At 34.7% G+C, this 17,412-nt stretch overlaps 1 protein-coding gene across 5 annotated transcripts in view; it reads left to right on the top strand.

Moving 5' to 3' along the window:
• DNM3 (dynamin 3) overlaps positions 1-17,412 on the top strand; it is a 557,709-nt gene that overhangs the window by 386,337 nt on the left and 153,960 nt on the right. For all 5 annotated transcript variants that reach the window (XM_012000434.1, XM_012000433.1, XM_012000431.1 and 2 more), the window contains one exon: positions 7,996-8,105. In XM_012000434.1, coding sequence (XP_011855824.1) covers positions 7,996-8,105 — 110 coding nt within the window. The remainder of the gene's footprint in view (positions 1-7,995; positions 8,106-17,412) is intronic.

The following is a 17,412-nucleotide window of genomic DNA, read 5'->3' as shown; positions in this document are numbered from 1 at the left end:
GGGGCTTCTGATGGATCCAGAGCACTGCAGACTTGACTGAGATTTGGTGGACATATCAAAGTGCCCAGTTGGGTAGACAGGGCATCACAGGAGTAGTTTGAACGAAAGGTTCAACAAACTGCACCCACATTTCTGGGAGATGTGTTTGCTCAGTTAGGAGTCCCAGGGAGCCAGATAGAGCTGCTCCATGTAGAAGACCTAAAGACACAGGGCAGAGCATAAGGTTCCAGCCAGATGGGGGTCAGGGCAGAGTCCTGCCACTGTGGGAACCCTTGGAGGAAAAAGGCTGCCAGGTGGACCAGCTAGGGAACAAGGATCTGGAAATTTAGGCCTGTGTTCTAGTCATCCACAGGTGTATTGGTCCATTCTTACACTGCTGTAAACAACTACCTGAGACTGGGTAATTTAAGAAGAAAAAAGGTTTAATTGACTCATAGCTCTGCAGGCTGAACAGGAAGCATGACTCGGAGGCCTCAAGAAATTTACAGTCACGGCAAAAGGTGAAGAGGGAGCAAGCACGTCTTTCATATGGTGGCAGGAGAGAAAATTAACGGGAAAGTGCCACATACACTTTTAAACCATCTGATGTAGTGAGAATTCACTCATTACCACAAGAACAGAAAGGTAGAAGTTCACCCCCAAGATCCGATCACCTCTCACCAGGTCCTTCCTCCAACATTGGGAATTACAACTAGAGATGAGATTTGGATGGGGAGACAGAGCCAAACCCTATCAACAGGCATTCCAGAGGTGTCTTAGAGACAATACCAGGGTGAGAAGATGAGTGTGAATGGACAGGTTTCCTCATAGCCCCCACTTGTTGCAATCAGAGGAGCTCCGCTTTTTAATCTATTTAATATATAGGACTTGTGAGAATTATTTTTTTAATCAAAGGATTCCACTGATTAAAAAAATAAGTCTGCACTTGTAATGGGAAAAGACAAGAAGGCTGGAAAATGAGACCTATAATACTTTTAGAAAAAAATGTAAATTAAGTCTGAGCTAGATAGAGTAATCTTTTGCAGTAATTTTGAGGCAAAGAGAAGCGGAGTGGCAAATAGGCAAAGGTATTTCTAGTGGAAGAGATAGTTTAGTCAAAGACAAGAAGATACAATCAGAAACGTTCTGCGTGGAAAATGAAAATGCATGGACTTTCCTGGGAAGCAGGAATCCCATGACTGGTGCAGTGGGTACAGGGGCAATCCAGTGTCTCTCAGAAAATGAGGTGTGGGTGAGGAGCATGATGAATATGAATGATTACATAACTCTGTGTCACTTACTCAGAGCATGAAGGGCTTGGATTAATATATGGAGCCATCACATTTTTCTTGACTCTGGTCCCTACCCATAAACCAAGGATAATATCTCCAGTTTCCCTGCTTGCAAACATTCTGGCCATAATGCATCAAAGAAAAAAATGAGACTTTGTTAGGAAAAATATTGATCAACATTATTATCTCTTGAGCAAGAAGCAAATTATAATAATTGAATACCCCATGGTATCTCACGAGTTTTCAGTATTCTGCAAAAACATTTATAGTCCCTGGGTGAGGGATCTTTTTAACTTGGACAAATCTATGCGCTACTGTGCTGTTTTTGGACTGAGTTCTTGGTGGCATAGTCATTCTGTCGCTCCTCTGTTGGCTGGTACAGTAGTACTTCCTATGTGGTCTATGCATGTTGTTGATGCGGATGTGTCAGAGAAACGTTCCATTCATTGCCAGGAGAGTAGTGTAGCACTGAGAGAGGACAAATAAATATCAGTTTCTCAATAGGAGAAAAGACAACAATTAGGAGTATAAAATATGGCAAATACAATAATAGAGAACACACATGGAACATTATATGAGTATAAGAAGGGGGTGGTCAAAACTAGGAATCTTTGTTCTAGTGAAGCATAAGTATTCTCTGCAACATAGAATATTCTGTTAGTCTGTCATAGAACCTGTTTCTAATCTGATTATTTGATAACTTGAGAAAGATTGTCATGTTTCAGAATGTTAGAGCAAGCCAGTGAAGAATTTAACAGATATCACATATTTAAAAAATTAATTTACTGCCATTAGTGCATATTTTAAAAACATATTTGGTGCCATTAGTGGCTTTTTCATACCTTAATATTTCTCTTTATTACTGTATTCTTATTTTTTACTTATTTTTTTATTTTTTTTGAGACAGAGTTTTGCTCTTGTCACCCACGCTGGAGTGCAATGGCATGATCTTGGCTCACTGCAACCTCTGCCTCCTGGGTTCAAGTGATTCTCCTGCCTCAGCCTCCAAAGTAGCTGGGATTACAGGTGCCTGCCACTACACCTAGCTAATTTTTGTATTTTTAGTAGAGACGGGGTTTCACCATGTTGACCAGGTGGTCTCAAACTCCTGACCTCAGGTGATTCACCCACCTTGGCCTCCCAAAGTGCTGGGATTACAGGTGTGAGCCACCACACCCAGCCTTTGTTCTTATTATTCTAATGTAATCTCTTTTAAGTTCTACCATTTTTGAAAACTTTTCATCAGTTCATACCTCCTAAGAGCAGAATCTATGCCTTTTTTTTTTTTTTGTATTCTTTTGAAGTATATTGGATTGCCACAGCATATTTATATGTTGAAGGTTTGTATGAATCAAATCAGATATATTGGTTTAGGTTAGTAAAACTTCATCTAACAAACTATATGATGCTAAGCAAAATACTGTAAGTTAATTTAAAGTCAACCTTTGAAGCATTAAAAATAAGTGTTTATATTTACCTCTGGTTAATTTTTAACACAATGGTCTAGGTAGTCTCAGCATGTTGGGGTTTTATTTATTATGGATCATCAGCAGTCAATGTTTATTAAGCCATGTCTGTATATACACCGGTGTAATAACTGTTACGTGTAAACACAACAGAATGATGACATAATCTTTGCCCTCAAGGAACTTCCAATCTGTGCTTGAAGAGGCAAGCTAAACATAAATAAAGATTGCCATGCTAGATAGCCTATGACAAAAATTGTGGAAAATTTGAGAGTTATAGAAGAAAACGGTCTATGGTGTGCTGTAATCAGCTGGTGGCACTTGAAATAAATTTCAAGGCCAAAAGACCCTGCCTTCTTTCAGAGAAGGCGTTCCTGGCAAATAGAAGACAACACGAAGGCAGAGATAGAAATAAACATGGCAATCAGTCTAGACTTTGTAAAGATTTAGTAGTCAAAAGCTGTGTCTGTCAGTTAAGTATTTCATATAGCTTTTTTCATAGAATTTTTACTTGATTATCATATATATGTGACTATCAAACATCTTAACACCTGGCTTTGGTTGTCAGACATTTTCAAATCAATTCAATAACATTTATAATATACACTGTATAGATTTTTATGCCTAGCATCATGCTAGGCATTATAATATATAGAAACAGGGAAGAATTCATGGTCTTATCTTTGAAGATGTTGTTGCTTTAATAGGAGAAAAGGTAGAACAAATACAATAATTAAAGATGCCATCAAACCAAGGCCACTCAAATAATTTAAATTATGAAACTCCCTATGTATAAATTTCCAAGTGAATAAAGGCCTCCCAGTCCTTTGCATATGCAGGAGCTATTCCCCCACACATCTGATCCTCTGCTCATATCCATTGTATCTCTTTCTAGGGTCTAAGTTATATTGATGGTGCTCTGCCAGCTAGAGACCATCACTGGGCACTTGCCAAACCCATACCTATCTCTCACTGACTCTCTGGTTTCCTTTCAAGGTCAGCGAGCACATACTGTAGTCATCCCATAATTCCCACCTTCTTCCCCCTTGGTTTCTCTGCCTTTTACTACTCATTGTTCAGTTACTTTCACCTCAAACCCCTTTCACACAAAGATGCACCCTCTTTGGGCCTGACCTGTTTCTTCTGTTTCTTCTAACTCTTGCCAGTGAATTCAGGAAAGAACACTACACTAGTGCTCTCATGTTCCCTCTCTCTTTGAACAAAAATATCTCTGTCATCCTGGATGCCTCCCATAGAAATATTGCTAGCGACCCTCCTGTATTGAGGAAAGGGAAGGTACTATGTTTAAATGTGAAGAAAAGAATGGTGTTGAATCAGTGACCTCAGCCTCTGAAGCCTTTGAAAGTACACAGAAGTTCTTTTCTGAATCTCTATTAAAAAATCTTTCGTTAGACATTTACAAGTGCTTCCTTCAAAATGTCTACTCAAGATAAAATGTTTAAAATATAAAATTTCATTTCTTATTTATTACAAAAAACATGTTGTAAGTTTTTGTTTTTCTCCATAATATAGAATATTATCTGTTAGTCTGTCATGAAACCTGTTTCTAATCTGATTATTTATTAGCTTGAGAAAGATTGTTATCTTTCAGAATGTTAGAGCAAGTCAGGGAAGAATTATAACAAATATTACATATTTTAAAAATAAATTAAAACAACTTAAACAACTATATTATGTAAGCTTATATAAGCTGCTTAAACAATATATAAGCTACTTAAACAAGAGAGTTGACTGAACATTCTGAATTCTAAATAAGCAACATTCACATACATTTTCAAATGTAAGGCAGTTATAAATTGAAGCTGTCTCATATAGTTTGAAATGAATGGAATAAATAATACCTATTATACGAATATAAGGGAGAGAGATGGGGGAGGTGACAGAAACAGATAAATGGTTACAAGTTTGAGAAAACCTTTTGCACGGAAAGTAAAACTTGAACTGAATTCTGAATACTAAACATTGCTATGATAGGGAACTGTTGAAGGAATATCTCAAGTTGGGAAAAGACTGCTGGTAAAGATATATTTGGTTGAAACATAAACTTCTTATGGAGGAGAAAAGGAGACATTGACAAATCAGGATTGAGCCAATCTGTAGTGTTTTTAAACTCACATTAAAGAGGTTAGTGGATTTTTTCCCACAAATAATGGAAAGCTATTGAAAGTTTTGAAGGATTGCAATGAATTTGACAAAATCGTTTTCAAAAATCATCTTCTCTAGTGATGTCAGAGAAATTGGAAGGCAAGCGACTAGATAGGAGACCATTTGTGACCACATGCTTGTGAGATGCCAGAGACCTGGAATAATGTTGTGGGAATGTCAAAGGAGGGGAACTAGGACAAATTCTTCAAACACGATGTGACAAAGTCTTGAAGTAGTAAACGAGGCAAGGAAAGATGATGAGTCAGAAATAATAGTGAGGTTTCAGATGGGGTGACAGGGAGAATGAAGGATAAACCTGATAGCAGAAACAGGGAGGTCAGAAGGGAAAACTGGATGGATGAGAGGAAGGAAAGAGTTAAGTACATGGGGGATTTAGTACTATCAGTAGAAATTTAATGGAACTACATATATCATTTAAAATTGTCTGACAGCCAACTTCAAAACAGTAAGAAAAAATAGGTGAAATTATGTTTGATAATGCTTTGTTTACCCCCAATATATTCAAAATGTTATCATTTCAACATATAATCAATTAAAAAGTATTACCAATATAGTTTACATTCTCTTTTTAAGTTTTTGAAATCTGGTGTCTATTTTGCATTTCTAGCTAATCCCAGTTGAGCCACATTTCAAGTGCTCAGTAACTGCCTGTGGCTAGTGGCTACCATATTGGACAGCACATTATTAGACAGTCATAGAACTGACAAAAATGATTTGGCACATTTCTTAATTAAGATGGTTCTAAGACTGTATTTTGGAAATTATAATTCTGTATATTATTTCTCCTCTATTTCTTTTGTTTTAGCTATTTTAGATTCATGATGTTCTTTTAGCAGAACATCATTCTTTTCCCAAAGCACCAAGACTTTTGAGAAATATCCATGATATACTGTTTTATTGCCTAGAGTTGCTGCTGTCTCATTTAATTCTCTGTTTGACTTACAACTTTAATAAATAAATGTCTGAATACATTTTCTTCTTTCTTTGTCAGTCTTCAAAGTTTTGATTATGAAACAATTTAGCAATATGTCCTCCAAAACCTGGGATAAATGACATTTAGTACTTTGGATATGAGGACCATTTTTCATGTTCCCCAGTCTGCATATGTGTGTGTATTTCTCCAGTGTTTAATATCTGACATAAACTTGCTGGAGTTTTGGTCTTCACGATATGCTAAAGAATGCAGTACAAAAGAGAGCCTATTTCTATAGAAAACAAGCCAAGGACATTGTGTTCCATCTTTACAATGAAATTCAGATTTCCCATTAAAAGGCAAATCTATCATTTCAAAAGGTTGAATAGGATGGTGCTTTAAAAGAATCCAGCTGCTTAAATTTAGGGCACTGAAAAACATTCAATTAAAAAAAATGTTCCCTGGGTCTCAAGCATTTTCATTTGATTATGTATTGGATAGATTTTCATTAGGTCTAGAATTTTGCCTCTTAGAATTCTGTCCTAAAATAATTTGACAACTGTTTTGAGAAAGTTGGACTCAACTATGGTAGCTCATTTATGATTAAATTATGTATTTGCTGTTTAGAATATTCTTGTGTTTGATAATATATTCTTAACTTTTGTTGTAGAAATATTGGACTATTCTTACAGTGCTTTACTTTTTTGTGTTTATTGTTGAGCCTCTCCCAGTGCTATTTAGTTTCCTTCATGTTTCTTCTTTTCTTTGAAGACATTGTCTGTCAGAACAACCATTTTGTTTTCTAAGCAGCTTCCTTCAATGTTTTCAGTCACCTGTTCACATGACTTTTTGTAGCCAAGTAGAGTGCCATCTTTTTGCTATTCTAATGTGCTCTGCCCAACTTTTTTCTGATTAATTTATGAGTAGGAAGTGGAAAGGCGGGTGATACTCCCTACAATACAACATGTTACCCACAAACTGACTAGGGAGCACAGAAGAGCTCTATGCTACGCAGCTGAGCTATAAATTCTCAAGGAAGTAGTCTATATGCTGTAGGAGCAAAAGGACTTATGTCAGACATATTTGTATGATGCACGTATTTCCCATGGGCATTAATAGTCGTTTATTAAAAGTTATGACTAAGTCTGCATTCTCTCCAGCTCTGGACTTGAGCCCTGCTCTCTTTCAGGGGTAACACCAGAGATGTAGCCTGGGAGCATACAGAGGACCATGGTTAACAAGGGCAGTGCTTGTTATACCCCTGGTAATAGGTATTTACTAGGTTTCTTAAATTGAGTATTTGGCTCTCCCCTACTCATTGTTAGGCATTTTTACATATAAATAATATTGCCCCGGGCCAGTCCCTAAAAGTAAATGTTTCCAATAATTTTTTGGCATCCAATGTTCTACTAACACTAATTTGGTCACACTTGCAGACCTCACCTCTCCAATGTTCATATTCTTCCTAAACAATTGTTAATTTTGAAAGAGAGTTTGTTCTAGTTAATATCAGTCCACTTCTAATGAAGTTTTCCCCAAAGAGCTCAACAATTTTATGGAATAATTCTTTTTCAGAATTCGTATTTTATTCTAGACCCAAATGAGCAAGTATTTTTTATGCTTTATCATAGTTTATGGGGGGTATTTCATACTGGGGTCCTGTGCTTCCACTTCCCTGCCAACACTGGCTATCAAAACTGCTTAGGCTGCAAATAAAGCAAGAAATGAAATCCATCTGGCATTTCTCATTGAATTAGGACCAGAACATTTTTGTTAAATATTAACAGATGGCTAAAGTCTTAATATCAAACTAACATTTAAAAACATCTAAAAGGACCCACATGAGGGGGAAAGGACAGAGGACCATGTGTTTTCTCCATCTCAGGACCCTTCCTGTACACTTCACCCCGCCATTTTTCCAACCCACATGTTGAGAATCACTGGGGCCTCCTATCTCTAATAACTTTTATGCCTTAATAGTTGGTATCAAAATAGGGTTTGATGATATTATCAAGATAGTGTAATCAAGCATTAGCCGAGTCAGGTGATGTGTTGCCATTGGCATGCCTCAAGATCTTTTATTAAAGTCAATTTTCTGTCTCTCCTCTCCTCTCCTCTCCTCTCCTCCTATCTCTTTTCTGTCTCTCTCTCATAATAGGAAAAAGAAAAGAAGTACATGCTTCCCTTGGACAACCTGAAAGTTCGGGATGTGGAAAAGAGCTTTATGTCTAGCAAGCACATCTTTGCACTCTTTAATACAGAGCAAAGGTAAGAAATTGAAACAGTCCCTGTCTTCAGATTTTTTTCCTTGAAGTTCTACATGATTCAGAGATCATATTTGAAAATAGTTCCTTTGGTTGCACCTTGAAATTTGTCTACTCTTCAGTTTTCCTTTCATTTATTTTGTATTTTTAAATTCCACCATGGGTTATGGCTTCAAAATATAAAAACTCAGACTAAAAAAGATCTTCAAGCATTAACTAATTATTTCTTGCTTTTCCACCTGGCGTGAAAATAATTCTTCATCCATTTGGTTTTTTTTTCTTTTTGCGACGGGATCTCGCTTTCTCATCCAGACCAGAGTACAGTGCTGTGATCGTGATTCACTGCAGCCTCGAACTCCTGGGCTCAAGCAACACTCCTACCTCAGCCCTGTAGAGTAGCTGGGACTACTGGGTTCATGCCACTATGCCTGGATAATTTTTTAAAAATTGTTTTGTAGAGATGGGGGTCTTGCTGTGTTGTCCAGGTAGTTGACCTCAAACTACCTGGGCCCAAGAGATTCTCCTGCCTTGGCCTCCCAAAGTGCTGAGATTACATGCATGAGCCACTGCACCCAGTCTGTCCATTCTTAAAGCTGCATTTTATTACCTTAAAGTCTTTCTTGTCCCAATATATTGTTTACATACTTACAAACTACTCGATGATAATTTTAAAAGTATCTTTCTAACGTGAATGGATATCACTTAAGCTCTTGTTGAAGAGCAGACAAATTTCACATATTATGACTAAATTCAGTGAATAGAATTATTCAGTTAAGGTAAATAAAAATGTATAGTATTTTACAGTTTTTCAAAGTGCTGTCTACATTCATTGTCATTGGTTTTTGTAACAGCTGCCCTTGAGGTTAAAAGGATACAGTTATAAATAAGAAAGTGTAGGCTCAGGGATGTTAACTCACTTTCTTAAGGTCATAAAACTAGTGCATGGGGGAGCTGGAACTTGTATCAGTACTTCCTCTAAGTACACTTTTCCTTCCACTCATTTTCCATTGTGTGCTTATTTTATTCTGTTGCTCATGTGCAGTATCAAAACTGTATTTTGAGCTGATCATCACAGAGTTCCATGATCTTCACTGAAACTTAGCAGTAAAGTTAAATAAGCAAATGGAGAGGTAAGAGAGGATGGGCTAGAGAAGTGTAAAAGGGCTACAACTAGGAAAGGATAATAAAGGAGAGTTTTTGCAAATGAAAATGTTTTAGGAAGAAGCTAATTAATTTGTGTGAGTCAGTTATTAAGACAGTGAGTCATTAAGGTAACAGGATCTAATTTTAACCCATTTTTCGAGACTGCCTTTTGTCTTTATTTAGCAATGAATGAAGTTACTTGATTAGGTTCAATGACTGGCCCAGGGTCAATCACACAGTAAATTAAAATAACAAAAGAAGACGTCTTCCTACATTCCCAGTCAGTTGCTCAGAGTGACTCATAATACAAAAATACTTAGTAAAACCACAAGGCAAGCCATTTAAAGAATTGACGGGAAAGAAAATTAAATACAACTAACTCCCCTACCAAATATTCAAATGGGATTTTTGAAGACAGTATTATTTGAGAGCAGCTTATGAAAACACTCTGCAAATAATAAAGAATAAAAGGTTTTCTAGAGAGAACAGTAGTGAGTCTGCCATACTGCAGCCAAGCTCAGTACTAGTTTACATGCCTTCATCAGGGCAGCAGAGAATCAGGAGATCCTAATGCAATCATCAGAGGTGTGCTCAGCCTTCTTGCCTAGATGCAGAGTGGAACAGGTGGCTGCCAAACAGGAAGTCAAACAAAATTGAATCCATGGTCAACCTGAAAAGTTAATGTTATAGAAGAGCTGGGTGTAAAGTAAAAACAAGGCTATGGTAGACTATCATTTTTCATAAAGTACAACTGTGGATTTTAATGACAGCAAAAGTCACTGAAATAAGGAAACTGGATTTTGAAAAATCTAGATATTTTGGAATCTTGGAGTTCTAAAAAGGTATTGAATTCTGCTGCCACTTCTCAGTGACTTCAGTGAGTATATAGATGTACCTACATTGGCCATTGTCTTCTCCTTTGAAATCTTGATTCCTTTAAATCATTTTTGTGCTGGTAAGGACCTCCAGTACAATGTTGACTACAAGCTGGAATCCTTGTCTTGTTTCTCATTTTAAGGCTAATTTAAGGATGTTTTAAAAAATTTTATAGCAAAATATCTTTTGATAGATGTCTGATATCAGGTGAAGATTTCTTGTGTTTCTAGTTACTAAGGTTTCTGTTTTCATTTTTAAATCATGCTTAGGCGCTGAATTTTATCAACCTCTTCACCTGGAAGATTGTATGATTCTTCTTCTTTAATCTATTCATGTGACCTTCTAATGTTAAACTGTCCTTTGTCTCCTGGGATTAAACTTAGTTAGGTCACAATGTGCTATTCTTTATTATGAGTTCTTGGCTTATGTTTGCTAGTATTTTAGCAAATGCTAATGAGTTAGATTGACCCATAAATTTCCTTTTTATATTATTTTTACCTGGTTTTAATATCAAGGTTCTGTAAGCTTCATAAATTGAGGTGCGAATAAGTCCTTATTGTTCTTTGGAACCCTTCACAAAAGATAGGGATTAACTATTAACTGATTGTTTGGTGGAAGTAACCTGTAAAATCATCTGGCCCTAGAAAGTATTTTTGGTAAGTAGGCTTTTAACTAGTGATTGAATATATTTAATGATTTCAGATTTATTTAAGTTTTCTGTTTGTTCCGTGGATCCGTTTGAATAATTGTATTTTTTTAGAAAATTGTCCATTCTGTTTTGCTTTAAATATATTGCACCAACTATTCCTTAATATTTTATTTTTCTAAATCTCTGTTATATCTGGAACTTGACTGATTTTTATTTCTAATATTAATCCTTATCTTTTTTTATGATCATTCTTGCCAGAGTTTTGTCTCTTTTCAGAGAACCAGCTTGTGGCACTTTTGAACATCTATTGTGTATACTTTTTCTATTCCAATAATTTCTGTTCTCAATTATTTCCTTCCTTGTATTTTCTTGTGTTTACATTTCGGGTCTTTTCAAACTTCTTAATTTAGATGTATAGTTCATCAATTTTTATCCTTTCCTTTTCTTGTATATCAGCATATAGAGCTATAGATTTCTCTCTAGGTAGTGTTTAGCTTACTACAATTTTTGAAATTTAGCAAGTTTATTACCATTCAGTTCTGTTTCCTATTCTTCATTATGTTTTTTCTTTGAGCTATTTAAAAGTGTGTTTTACATTTTAGAATGCAGGGAATCTTATTTTTGTATCATTGATTTCTAACTTAATTGTATTGTGATCAAATAATATGGTCGTACATGGTGTTGATAAACATTTCACATATATGTGAGAAGAATGTACATTTACTAGCTTGGAAGTGTAGGTTCCATGAGAGCTGATTGGATTATGCTTGTTAATTGTATTTTGCAATGTCTATAGTCATTATCTTTTTTTCATCTCAAGTAATTCCAATATTCAACAAGTATATATTAGGCAGCTGTTATGTGCCAGACACTGTTCTATCCTTAAAATATACTTGTGAATTAAATAGAAAAAGACAATTAAACATTTTAGATACTGTCTAGAAAGGGGAATAGGCAGGAAGACAAATAAAAACTCACAAAGAATCTTATTTTATCAGATGAGCATTAAAAAGATCACTTTGTGATTGTGAGCTTGAATAAGCCTGCCAATTTTTGCTTGAGGCCAATCGATGTTATTAGATTCATACAAATTTAGTGTTGTATTTTCCTGGTGACTTAAAAAATAACTTTGTGACAGCCCTCTTCATTCCTAATAATGCACTTTGCCTTAAAATTTATTTTGTCTTATGTTAATATAGCTACACTAACTTTTGGTTAATATTTTTATTGATACATAATATTTATACATATTTATGGAGTACATGTGATATTCTGTTACATGCATAGCATATGTAATTATCAAATCAGAGTATTTAGGATATTCATCATCACAAGTGTATATCATTTATGTGTTGAGAACTTTCCAAGTCCTTACCTCTAGCTATTTTGAAATATACAATATATTGTTGCTAATTATAGTCACCATATTCTAGTATTGAACATTAGAATTTATTCCTTCTATTTAACTGTATGTTTGTACCCATTAGCCAACCTTTCTTCATCCTTTCTCCCCAACCCCTACCAACACACACACACACACACACACACACACACACACACATTATTTCTACCCTCTGGCATATATCATTCCACTAACTACCTCCGTAAGATAAACTTGTTAAACTCGTATTTATGAGCAAGTACATGCAATATTTGTCCTCCTGTGTTTGGCTTACTTAACATAGTGACTTCCAGTTCTATCCATGTTGCTGCAAATGACATTATTTTATTCTCTCTTTATGGCAAATAGTATTCCATTGTGTAAATATACCACCTTTTCTTTATCTATTCATCCATTTAAAATATTTAGGTTGATTCCATATTTTTGTTATTGTGAATAGTGCTACAATAAACATGGGGGTGCATGTGTCTCTTTGATATACTAATTTCCTTTTCTTTGATTGAATACCCAGTAATGAAGTAGTTCTAGTTTTAGTATTTTTAGAAATTGCCATATTTTTTTCCATAATAGCTGTGCTAATTTACATTCCCACCAACAGTGTATGTTCCCTTTTCTCCACATCCTCACTGCCATCAACAGATTAAATCTCATTACTCGTTATTGGTTGGTTCAGGTTTTTTATTTCTTTCTGATTCAATCTTGGTAGGTTGCATTGTCCAGGAATGTATCCATTTCTTCTAGGTTTTCTAGTTTGTTATGGTATAGTTGTTCATAATAATCTCTGATCTTTTGTATTTCTGTATTGTCAGTTTTAGTATCTTTTTATTTGATTTTTTAAGTCTTCTCTCTTCTTGATTAGTCTTACAAGTGTCTTATTGATTTTACTTATTGATTTTTTTGTGTTTATTGTGATTATTCTTTTGTGTGTGTGTGTTTTTGATAATAGCCGTTCTAACTGGGGTAAGATGATATCTCATGGTTTTGATTCACATTTCCCTGATGACTAGTGATGTTAAGCATGTTTTCACATATCTGTGTGCCATTTGTATGTCTTTTTTGAGAAGTGTCTATTCGTGCTTTTTGTCTGCTTTTTAATGGAATTGTTTGTTTTCTTTTGAGTTCCCCATATATTCTGGATATTATTCCCTGTTGGATGAATAGTTTGCAAATGCTTTCTCCCATTTAACTGGCTGTCTCTTTACTCAGTTGGTTTTTTTTTTCCTTTGCTATGAAGTTTTTAGTTTACTATCATCCCATTTGCCTATTTTTGTTTTTGTTGTTTTTGTTTTGGGGGTCTTAGTCATAAAGTCTTTGCCCAGGCCAATGTCCTGAAGTGTTTCCCCTATGTTTTCTTATAGTAATTTCATAGTTTCATGTAATGTTTAAGTCTTTAATCTATTCTGAGATGATGTTTGTATATGATGAGGGATAAGGGTATAGCCTCTTTCTTTTGAGTATCGCTATCCAGTTTTCCCAGCACCATTTATTGAAGAAGGTGTCCTTTTCCAATGTATCTTCTTGGTGCCTTTGTCAAAAGTTAGTTGGCTGCAAATATGGGGGCTTATTTCGGGATTTTCTATTCATTTCCATTGGTCTGTGTGTCTGTTTGTGTACCAATACATGCTGTTCTGGTTACTATAGCCTTGTGATATATTTTGAAGCCAAGTAATGTGATGCCTTTCACTTTGTTCTTTTTGTTCAGGATTGCTTTAGGTATTTGGGTTCTTTTTTGATTCCATACAAATATCAGGATTTTTTTTCTATTCCTGGGAAAATGTCATTGGTATTTTGATAGGGATCACACTGAATCCATAGATCGCTTTAGACAGTATGGTAATTTTGACTATATTAGTTCTTCCATCCATGAGCATGGATTGTCTTTCCATTTGTTTTTCTCCTTTTCCATTTCTTTCACCCATGTTTTGTAGTTTTTCTTGTAGAGGTCTTCCACCTCCTTGGTTAAAGTTATCCCTAGGTGTTTTGTTCATTTTTTTTATTTAGCTATTGTAAATGTGACTGCCTCCTTGATTTCTTTCTCAGCTGGTTCATTATTTATGTATAGAAATGTTACTGATTTTTCGTATGTTGATTTTGTATCCTGCAACTCTGCTGAACTTGTTTATAGTACCTAACAGTGTTTTGGTAGAGTCTTTAGATTTTTCTAAATATAAGATCATGTTATCTGAAGATAGGAACAATTTGACTTCCTCTTTTCCAACATGGATACCTTTTATTTCTCTTGCCTGACTGCTCTGGCTAGGACTTCCAGTGCTATATTGAAAAGAGTTGTGAAAGTGGGTATCCTTGTCTAGCTCCAGATCTTCCCATTCAGTGTAATGTTAGCTGTGGATTTGTTACACGTGTTCCTTATGATGCTGAGGTATGTTCCCTCTGTGCCTAGTTTGTTGAGAGTTTTTATCATGAAGGAATGTTGACTTTTATCCAGTGCTTTTCTGCATCTATTTAGATGATCACATTGTCCTTCATTCTGTTGATGTGATGTATCATGTTTACTGACTCATATGGGTTGAACCATTCTTACATCGTTGGGTTAAATCTCATTTGATCATGGTGTGTTATCTTTTTGAAATGTTGTCGGACTCAGTTTGCTAATATTTTGTTGAGGATTTTTGTATCTATGTTCATCAGGAATATTATCCTGTAATTTTCTTCTTTGTTGTATACTTTTCTGGGTTTGGTATCAGGGTAATGCTCCACTTATTAAATGAGTTTGGGAGAATTCCCTACTATGCTATTTTTTGGAATAGAGAATAATTGGTGTTAGTTTTTCTTAGAAAGTTTGGTACGATTTGGCTGTGAAGCCATCTGGTTCTGGACTCTTTTTGTTGAGAGATTTTTATTACAGATTAAATCTCATTACTCATTATTGGTTGGTTCAGTTTTTTAATTTCTTTCTGATTCAGTCTTAGTAGGTTGTATTGTCCAGGAATGTATCCATTTCTTCTAGGTTTTCTAGTTTGTTAGTGCACAGTTTTTCATAATAATCTCTGATCTTTTGTATTTCTGTATTAGTTGTAATATCTTTTTTATTTCTGATTTTGTTTATTTAAGTCTTAATATCTTCTTGATTAGTCTTACAAGTGTCTTATTGATTTTATTTATCTTTTTAAAAACCCAACTTTTCATTTTGTTGATCTTTTGTATTGTCTTTTTCATCTCCATTTCATTTAGTTCCGCTCTTATCTTTATTATTTATTTCCTTCTATTAATTCTGGGTTTTGTTTGCTCTTACATCTCTAGTTCCTTGAGATCCATCATTATATTGTTTATTTAAAATCATTCTATTTCTTTTGATGTAGGCATTTATTGCTATAAGCCTCCATCTGCGCTGATTTTGCTTTACTTCATAGGTTTTGGTACATTGTGTTTTGATTTCTGTTTGTTTCAAGAAATTTTTATATTTTCTCCTTAATTTTTCTCTTGACTCAGTGGTCATTCAGGTGCATGTTTTTCACTTTCCTTGTATTTGTACTGTTTCCAAAATGTCTCTTGTTATTGATTTCTGTTTTTATTCCATTGTTGTCTAAAAAGATACTTGATATGATTTTGATTTTTAACATTTTTTTGAGATTTGTTTTGTGTCCTACTATATGGTCTACACTAGACATGTTCTGTGTGCTAATTAAGAATAATGTTTATTCTTTAGCTGCTGGATAAAATGTTCTGTAAATTTCTGTTAGGTCTATTTGGTCTAATATGCAGTGTAAATCCAACGTTTCTTTGTTAATTTTCAGTCTAGATGATCTGTCTTATGCTGAGAGTGGAGTGTAGAAGTCCAAACTATTCCTGTATTAGAGTCTTTCCCTTCAGGTCTAATAATATTTGCTTTATATATCTGGGTGCTCTGGTGTTGGGAGCACATATGTTTACAATAATTATATCCTCTTGATGAATTGACACCTCTTTCATTATATAATAATTTTGTCACTTTTTATTGCTTAAAGTCTGTTTTATCTGATGTAAGTATAGCTACTCTTACTCACTTTTGAGCACCATTTACATGGAACATCTTTTTCCATTCCTTTATTTTCAGTTTATATATGTCTTTATAGGTGAGAATTTTTCTTGTAAGCAGCATATGGTTAGATCATTTTTAAAAATTCATTCAGCCAGTCTATATCTTTTAAGTGCAAAGTTTAATCTGTTTACATTCAAGGTTATTATTGACACGTGAGTGCTTCTTATCATTGTTTTACTTGATTCCTTATTGTTTTGTATATCCTTTTTTCCTTTATTTTTCTCTCATAATTTATCTTTGTGGTTTGATGGCATTCTGTAGTGGTTACATTTAAGATTTTTCCCTTCCTTGTTTCAGTGTTTGCTCCACTGATGGTTTTTATATTTGCATGTGTTTTCATAATGGTAGTTATTATTCTTTTGCTTTTGGGTGTAGGTCTCCCTTAAGTATTTCTTATAGGGCTGATCTAGTGGTGATATCTCTCTTAGCTTTTGCTCATCTGGGAAAGACATTATATCTCCTCCATTTAGGAAGGATAATTTTGCTGGGCATATTTTTAGCTAGCACATTTTTTTCTTTTGGCACTGTGAAGATAGCATCCCATTCTCTCCTGTCTTGTTAGGGTTCTGCTGAGAAATCTGCTGTTAGTCCAATGGGGTTCCTTTATATAGGTGGTTAGATACTTTTTTCATGCTGTTTTTAACTTTTTTCTCTTTGTCTTTGATTTTTGACAGTTTGACTATAATATGCTGTGAAGAAGACCTTTGCAAATTGTATCTATTTGGGGATCTTCGACTATATCTGAATGTCTAAATCTTTTGCTAAGTTTTGAAGTTTTTAATCTATTATTTTATTAAATAGGTTTTCTAATTCTTTCATTTTTTTTTCTTTGTTTCTTGGGACACCAAAAATTTGAATATTTGGATGCTTTATGGTGTCCCATATGTCTTGAAGGTTTTAATCTTTTTATTGTTGTTTTTTTTATTTTTGTCTGACTGGGTTATTTCAAAAGATCTGTACTCAAGTTCTGAGATTCTTCCTCCTGCCTGCTCTGTCTTACTGTTGAAGCTTTTGAATGTATTTTGTATGTTATTCAATGAATTCTTCAGTTCCAAAATTTCTACTTTTTAAAAAATTATCTCTTTGGTAAATTTCTCATTCATATCCTGAATTGTTTTTCTGATTTCTTTCTATCGTTTTTCAGAATCTTCTTGTATCTCTCTGAGCTTCTTTAGTGATAGTATTTTTAATTTTTCCCTAGA

This window comes from Mandrillus leucophaeus, unplaced genomic scaffold (genome assembly GCF_000951045.1).
Source record: "Mandrillus leucophaeus isolate KB7577 unplaced genomic scaffold, Mleu.le_1.0 Scaffold629, whole genome shotgun sequence".
Taxonomy (NCBI): Eukaryota; Metazoa; Chordata; class Mammalia; order Primates; family Cercopithecidae; genus Mandrillus; species Mandrillus leucophaeus.
This window is presented reverse-complemented; position numbering and strand designations above follow the sequence as displayed.